The following is a 5,634-nucleotide window of genomic DNA, read 5'->3' as shown; positions in this document are numbered from 1 at the left end:
TTGTCATTTGATACCAAATGCTCTGAAAAGCTACTTGATGAATCTACAAGGGGGGTGGGGGTATTTTGTAACCCTGTATATGTTTTAGCAGAAACAACGGCCTTTATCTTTCCATCCTATAGAGCAATTATGTCAGTATCGGCATGAATCATGCCCGTCATTCTTTGGCTGCAGCATTCATATTAAGCACAATGTTTTGTTTTGTTCAACATAACATACAGTTGTGTATAATGCGAATACACTGTACATGTTTAGCTCTATTCATTTACATTTTGTTTGTTTGTTAGACATCTTATTTCCAGAAGATGGGAATGTGACTTCTCTCTTTTCACTGGTTTACCTTTTTACTTTCTTCCAACAGTCTGACTCTTGTAAATAAATGTTCTCTCTTCCTTCACACTGAGAGAAGCGGGAGGATTGTTTTAAATAAATGTAGGGAGTGTGTTTTTGATGTGGGATCATTCTATACACGCCTGTTGACATTACTGTTATACCTTGCCTGACATGGGATCATTACTGTTATACCTTGCCTGACATGGGATCATTACTGTTATACCTTGCCTGACATGGGATCATTACTGTTATACCTTGCCTGACATGGGATCATTACTGTTATACCTTGCCAGACATGGGATCATTACTGTTATACCTTGCCTGACATGGGATCATTACTGTTATACCTTGCCTGACATGGGATCATTACTGTTATACCTTGCCTGACATGGGATCATTACTGTTATACCTTGCCTGACATGGGATCATTACTGTTATACCTTGCCAGACATGGGATCATTACTGTTATACCTTGCCTGACATGGGATCATTACTGTTTTACCTTGCCTGACATGGGCCTGTTGACATTACTGTTATACCTTGCCTGACATGGGCCTGTTGACATTACTGTTATACCTTGCCTGACATGGGCCTGTTGACATTACTGTTATACCTTGCCTGACATGGGCCTGTTGACATTACTGTTATACCTTGCCTGACATGGGCCTGTTCGTTCACAAAGAAATGGGGGAAACACTTTTTGAAATGTGTTAAATGTCCCATACCTATGAACTCCTATACTCGTTTGATCAGACACTACTGTGAACCAGCATACCTGCTCGTCACAGCCACATATTTAGAGCTGAGCCATCTTAAATGTTTGAATATTCTGATATTAGGCATGGTTAGATATTCTTTATATTCCCCATTTAATAGGGAATAGGGTGTGTTTGTAAATTCACATGGGCAGAAACCTCAATGTCCCAGTTCTCAAAATGCATGTCTCTGCTGCTCGTCTCCTGACACCAACAGCCACATTCTGCTGTAGCCAGTTGAGAGCATGATTTGTATCTCCTTTTCCTTCATAACTGGAACAAAGACCCACTGTCTTCAACATACCAACAGTCTGTTACTGGTCATACACATGTTTTATTTTTTCTGTAGCCCCCCTTGACATTTAGTTTTATAAGATTGACATGTCCTTCCACCAGTAGCTCTTGAGGCTAGTCTGCGCTCTTATCAATCGAGTGTAGACTATGAGGAGTAGACTCCAGTCAGTCGCAGTAGCTCTGCAGGTGGCTGAAGCTACATGGCTTATGACAGCACTGTTCCACAATGCCTCTTTTCACCTTCTGGTCTTCATGGGCCTTCCATGGACGTTCCTGCTTCACCCTCCAACCCTGTCTGCTCTTCCTAGACAGGAACCCTTTAAAGGAGAGGGTGAGAAATGGAGGGATGTAGAGAGGGAGAGTTCCCAAAAGCTGTGAAGTAAAGCAGATCAGCAAACTCCTTCACTCACACAAAATACCAGTTAGAATGTTGGCTGTTTAACAGAGACTGAATGAGCGTGTTATCAGAGCTTCACAATCTGTTTAGTCTTGTTTAAGGCTCTCCACGTCCTTCAGAGGAGAGATCTGACGGGTGTAGCTCAGCTTCCTACCTCTGAAGTAAAGTTAACTTCAGACATTTCAATGGGATGTCTGAGCACGGGGTTTAACTGAGGTGATAGATTCACTTAGATCATGTTCTGGGAGAGAATATAATGAGGAATCTGGAGAATTCACAAGATTCTTAAAATCTGATATCTCACAAAGTCGGTAGTTAGGAACGGTCTCAGCAAAAGATCAGTAGGGATAGCTACAGTATATGACAAACTTCAAGAGAAGGTATACCCTCTTCAACATACCCTCTTCACAGATGGAAGAGAGAGACTGACTGAAGTCAAATATTTAATGTTTGCTGATGACCTGGTTCTTCTGTCCTTCAACCAAGGAGGACCTACAGCTGCACCCAGAACTTCTGTCAGACCTGGGCCCTGACAGTAAATATCAGTAAGACAAAAATAATGGTGTTCCAAAAAAGGTTCAGTTGCTAGGACCTCAAATACAAATTCCATCTAGACACCGTTGCCCTAGAGCACACAAAATAACTACATAACTCGGTCTAAACATCAGCGCCACAGGTAACTTCCACAAACCTGTGAATGATCTGAGAGACAAGGCAAGAAAGGCATTCTATGCCATCAAAAGTACTTGAATCAGTTATAGAGTCCATTGTCTTTATGGTTGTGTGGTCTGGGAACCGCTCACCAACCAATAATTCACAAAATGGGACAAACACCAAATTGAGAGACTACATGCAGAATTCTGCAAAAACACCCTCTATGTACAACATAAAACACCAAATAATGCATGCAGAGCAGAATTAGGCCGATACACGCTAATTATCAAAGTCCAGAAAATAAGCGATTCCCAAACCTTCCATAACAAAGCCGTCACCAACAGAGAGATGAACCTGGAGAAGAGTCCCCTAAGCAAGCTGGTCCTAGGGCTCTGTTCACAAACAAAATTAGACCTAACCTAAATATGAGAAAACAAAAAGAAAATTACTTGACACATTGGAAAGAATTTACCAAAAAACAAAGCAAACTGGAATGCTATTTGGTCCTTAACAGAGAACACAGTGGCAGAAACTTAAGGAAAGCTTTGACTATGTCCAGACTCAGTGAGCATGGCCTTGCTGTTGAGGTAGATGGAACTGTCTCTCAAGAGAAGACAGGCTATGTGCACGCTGCCCACAAAATGAGGTGGAAACAGCTGTACTTCCTAAAAATGAGGTGGAAACTGAAGTGCACTTCCTAACCTCCTGCCAAATGCATGACCATATTAGAGACACATATTTCCCTCAGATTACACAGATCCACAAAGAATTTGAAAACATCCAATTTTGAGAATCCCCCATATCTATTGGTTGAATACCACAGTGTGTTTTGCCTCAAGAAAAGGGCAACCAGTGAAGAACAAACACCAGTGTAAATACAACCAGTGAAGAACAAACACCAGTGTAAATACAACCAGTGAAGAACAAACACCAGTGTAAATACAACCCTTATTTGTTTTGTACATAAACTATTTCCACATCATTATAACACTACATAGCCATAATATGACATTTGAAATCTGTCTATTCCTTTGAAACTTGTGTGTCCTGTTTACTGTTCATTTTTAAATGTTTATTTCAGTTTAGTTTATTATCTATTTCACTTGCTTTGACAATGTAAACATATGTTCCCCATGCCAATAAAGCCCATTTGAATTTAATTGAATATAGAGAGGGTTGGGGGAGGGGGACTGCAGACTTCAACGTTACAGGTAATTATGCTAGCAGATACCCATAGGCTTCCAGTTGTTTTGCTAACACTATTTAGCATTGTCTCGAGAAACTAATTTCCTTCATACTGGACACAGACATAAATGGTATCCACTCTGAGGATGTAGATAAAGGTTCTCATTGCCAAAATCCAGATATATACCTTTAACAACATACCCTCTTTCAAAATGTGTTGGCTTGTAATAAAAGAGCATCACATATTTAACATATATTGAATATAGTGCCCGCCTTCAAACCACCCCCTGTTCTCAGTCTCACCTATAAGGTGTTGCAGGAGTAGGTCTCTGGGGATTCTGTGGGGGTTATAGAAGAACCCTTGTTCCCCACAGACCAGGTAGAGGGCATCCACCAGGTGAGAGCCACACAGGTGCTGGGCGCTGGGAGCTGAGCAGACCCCCGGGGAAGACAGGACCAGCAGTAACAGAACAGACAGGGCCCATACTACCACAGCCATATGAGATCTGGAGGGAGAGAGAGAGACCATAGTACTACAGCCATAGACGATCTGTAGGGAGAGAGAAACCATACTACCACAGCCATAGACGATCTGGAGGGAGAGAGAGACCATGGTACTACAGCCATATGAGATCTGGAGGGAGAGAGAGACCATAGTACCACAGCCATATGAGATCTGGAGGGAGAGAGAGACCATAGTACCACAGCCATATGAGATCTGGAGGGAGAGAGAGACCACAGTATCACAGCCATAGACGATCTGGAGGGAGATAGAGACCATAGTACCACAGCCATATGAGATCTGGAGGGAGAGAGAGACCACAGTACCACAGCTATATGAGATTGGAGGGAGACAGAGACCATAGTACCACAGCCATATGAGATCTGGAGGGAGAGAGAGACCACAGTATCACAGCCATATGAGATCTGGAGGGAAAGAGAGACCAAAGTACCACAGCCATATGAGATTGGAGGGAGAGAGAGACCATAGTACCACAACCTAATGAGATTTGAGGGAGAGAGAGACCACAGTATCACAGCCATTAAACAGAAAGAGAGCTGGGTGAGAGTACATGGAGAAAGAGAGGGAGTCCATGCCCATATCACAGTGACAGGAAGGATGTTCCAGCTCAAGCACCAACACACCTGATTCAACTAATCAGCTCATCATCTAGCCCTTCCTTGTTTTCTGGATTAATCCAGGATTAGGATCAGGATACACTGTATAAATACTCTGGCTGGCTGGCTGGCTGGCAGGCAGGCAGGCAGGCAGGCAGGAAACCGTAGGTGAAGGTAGGTTATGAACCAGGGTTGGGGTCAATTCCATTTCAATTCATCAAGTCAGAAAGTAAACCAAAATGAATTTCCAAATTAGAATTTTTGCATGGAAGACAATTGGAATTGGAATTTCAGTGTTCATCCTGAATTGACTGGAATGAAAATGTAATTGAGCCCAACCCTGTCATGTATCCACTTACCTGAAACAGACAGCCAGCTGAGGTGAGAAGAGCTGGTTGCCTACTGGTTAGCGTGTTGGGCTAGTAACCAGAAGGTTGCTTGATCAAATCCCTGATCTGACAAGGTAAAAATCTGTTCTTCTGAAGAAGGCAGTTAAGCCACTGTTCCATAGTAGGCTGTCATTGTAAGAATTTGTTGTTATCTAACTTGCCTAGTTAAATAAATAGAAGAGCAGGTGGTGACGTGTCAGTCAGGTAGAGCACACGTGACCTTCCTCCTCTCTGTCCTTTATACCTGCCTCTCTTCCTGTTAGCCAGGTAGAGCACACGTGACCTTCCTCCTCTCTGTCCTTTATACCTGCCTCTCTTCCTGTCAGCCAGGTAGAGCACACGTGACCTTCCTCCTCTCTGTCCTTTATACCTGCCTCTGCCACACGTGACCTTCCTCCTCTCTGTCCTTTATACCTGCCTCTCTTCCTGTTAGTCAGGTAGAGCACACGTGACCTTCCTCCTCTCTGTCCTTTATACCTGCCTCTCTTCCTGTCAGCCAGGTCTTTGT

At 43.0% G+C, this 5,634-nt stretch overlaps 1 protein-coding gene across 1 annotated transcript; it reads right to left on the bottom strand.

Moving 5' to 3' along the window:
* Nucleotides 1-1,485: 1,485 nt before the first annotated feature.
* LOC139390811 (insulin-like) lies at nt 1,486-5,154 on the bottom strand. Its single transcript, XM_071138214.1, has 3 exons — nt 5,097-5,154; nt 3,922-4,124; nt 1,486-1,699 (listed from the first exon to the last, which is right to left on the bottom strand). The coding sequence occupies exons 2-3, from the start codon at nt 4,115-4,117 to the stop codon at nt 1,548-1,550; spliced, it is 348 nt and encodes a 115-aa protein (XP_070994315.1). The 5' UTR covers nt 4,118-4,124; nt 5,097-5,154; the 3' UTR covers nt 1,486-1,547.
* Between the last annotated feature and the right edge of the window lie 480 nt (nt 5,155-5,634).

The sequence above is a fragment of the Oncorhynchus clarkii genome, chromosome 31 (assembly GCF_045791955.1).
Source record: "Oncorhynchus clarkii lewisi isolate Uvic-CL-2024 chromosome 31, UVic_Ocla_1.0, whole genome shotgun sequence".
NCBI lineage: Eukaryota > Metazoa > Chordata > Actinopteri > Salmoniformes > Salmonidae > Oncorhynchus > Oncorhynchus clarkii.
The sequence above is the reverse complement of the archived record's forward strand: the minus strand, read 5'-3'. Positions and strand labels throughout refer to the sequence as shown.